This window comes from Nanorana parkeri, unplaced genomic scaffold (assembly GCF_000935625.1).
Source record: "Nanorana parkeri isolate BGI_ZX_2015 unplaced genomic scaffold, ASM93562v1 scaffold5, whole genome shotgun sequence".
Classification (NCBI taxonomy): Eukaryota; Metazoa; Chordata; class Amphibia; order Anura; family Dicroglossidae; genus Nanorana; species Nanorana parkeri.
Genome location: NW_017306273.1, coordinates 55,114 through 57,223, shown reverse-complemented (window position 1 = coordinate 57,223; position 2,110 = coordinate 55,114). Strand labels below are relative to the sequence as shown.

The following is a 2,110-nucleotide window of genomic DNA, read 5'->3' as shown; positions in this document are numbered from 1 at the left end:
AATCTTGCACCAGAGCCCTTTGTTCCTTAGCTCCGCCACTGACTAGGACAAATAGAGAGAGCGAATCTCCCTAAAGGGGACACAGACAGCAATACAAATCTGACCCATGTCCTAACCCCTCTCCACCCTATCTAAAAAAAAAAAAAAAGTTCTGGCTTCAGTTGCACTTTAACCACCTGCTGTCCGGTGGTTGTAATTAGTCGGCCGGGCAGCGGATTCTTGAATGCGGGTGGGTGTTTTTAATGTCCTTTCCCACCCCACAGTTGACGTGTTTGAAATGTAAAGAGCCAGCAATGGCTGTTTACATACAAGCGTTCAAGACGGCCAATCGTTTGTATTATGCTTGCGAGTGTGCTCCCCGCTGGCGGTGCTTATCCTGAGCTCCGCCGTGCCAGGTGCGGGCCGGGATCGGCACGGTGGCTCTGTCACTGGAGATCAGAGGGAGATCAGTACACGTTCTCCCTCTGATCTTCTTTCCGGTCTCTGAACGCAGGAAGTGATGTATATTACATCACTTACGCATTCAGCTGTCATTCCCGGCTATAGAAGGCGGAGAGAAGCTGGTGAAGCAGGTCTCTGCTTCATCACCTTCTCTGGGGGTCCCTAGGTGACATTAGGGGTCTTAAAGACCCCTGATGTCTCCATAAAGAGGGCCTGTCACTGTAAATTGGCTATCACACAGGGGGCTTGTTAATGCATTGCATGCATTAATATGCATTTTGAAGTCTCCTATAAATACATTCAAATGTAAATAATGGCGTGTATGTCATTACCTATGTGATTGAGGCCTAAGATGACCTAAGCCAGAGATCCCATTGGCGCTTTTCTCAGCAGGGTCTATCCATTATCATCCTTTGACCAGCTTAGTTTCCATTACCAACATTTGTAATAGGTTTGCTATAAAGAAATATTAAAGACAAACACATCTCTTGGTGGATATACAGTATCTCTTTCCCTATAATGAATACGGAGACAAACAAGGAACTTGGTAGAGATACTGTACGTCTGTCCAGCAATATGAACTAAATAATCTGCAATGAATGAAAAATAGATCCCTGTAATTGTGTTTGCACAATAATGGAATAGTAGGATACACGACTATGTTTGATTAACAACCGAACCTACTATATAATGCCGTGCAGGAAATATATTAAGTGGTTTTAAATGTACGTCAATCTATTTTTGTGCAAATACATTTAAAGAGATCTATTTTCCATTCACTGTGAGACTTATGCAAGGTAATGTTTTTATATTACAGGTCATCTTTTGGACCAGAAATTAAAGAGATCCGAATCTCTTCCCGCATCAAGGTCTCGCATCATCACCGCTCATGACGGAAGGAGTAGCTTTCGTGGAGGCAGCTTCTTTTCAAGCCGAACCTTGGCCAGTAAGTATTTAGAGAAATTGAAAATCCAATCTCTATTTTAAATAGACCCAAGAGAGTGTGCTGGTAGGTGGAGAGAGGGCAATGTGCTGCTGCCACTTCATTATTTAGTCACAGACTGAGGTGGAACCTTGACCAAGCCATTTAGGTTTAACTGCAGTGGACAGAAGTGGGGTCAGGGGACCTGGCTGAGCTCTCTAACTGGGGTAAATGAATCTCAGGACTGGCTAAGCAGAATTAAAAATGCATTTTCAGGTAAAACAATTCACTCCTTTTTATGTAAACCAGAACTCTGGGCAAATCAAATCTTAACCCTTGCAGTGGGGCTACCACATCCTATACAGTGTGCTGGAGGGAGCGGTGTAAGAGCAAGCCAGGATTGTGATTCTGGTGAGTAGAACTTTTTTATTTTATCTCCCTTGGCAAAACGAGCGCTTAACATTTGCAGTTTGGGGGGTGTTAGCATCACTGCAAGGGGTAAGATTTTATTTGCCCAGAGTTCTACTTTAAAGTGTGGATTTAGAGCTTAAAGGAGAACTATGAGGTGAGTGCTTTTCACTCACCTCATAGTTCTAGCCGATTTAAAAGCTTACGTGCAGCGTTTGTCCTCTCTATAAATAATTTTTAATTTACTTGCAATGTGTCTTTGAAAAGTAGAATAGTCAACTCCTTAGTACAGCCCCCTCCCTCCTTGCATGTCATAGCCCTCTCTTCTGGAGGTGACTA

The 2,110-nt window shown here is 43.4% G+C and overlaps 1 protein-coding gene across 1 annotated transcript in view; it reads left to right on the top strand.

Moving 5' to 3' along the window:
* NPHP4 (nephrocystin 4) overlaps nt 1-2,110 on the top strand; it is a 203,176-nt gene that overhangs the window by 159,203 nt on the left and 41,863 nt on the right. Inside the window, exon 19 of the mRNA XM_018576510.1 lies at nt 1,259-1,387. Within this exon, the coding sequence (XP_018432012.1) occupies nt 1,259-1,387 (129 nt within the window). The remainder of the gene's footprint in view (nt 1-1,258; nt 1,388-2,110) is intronic.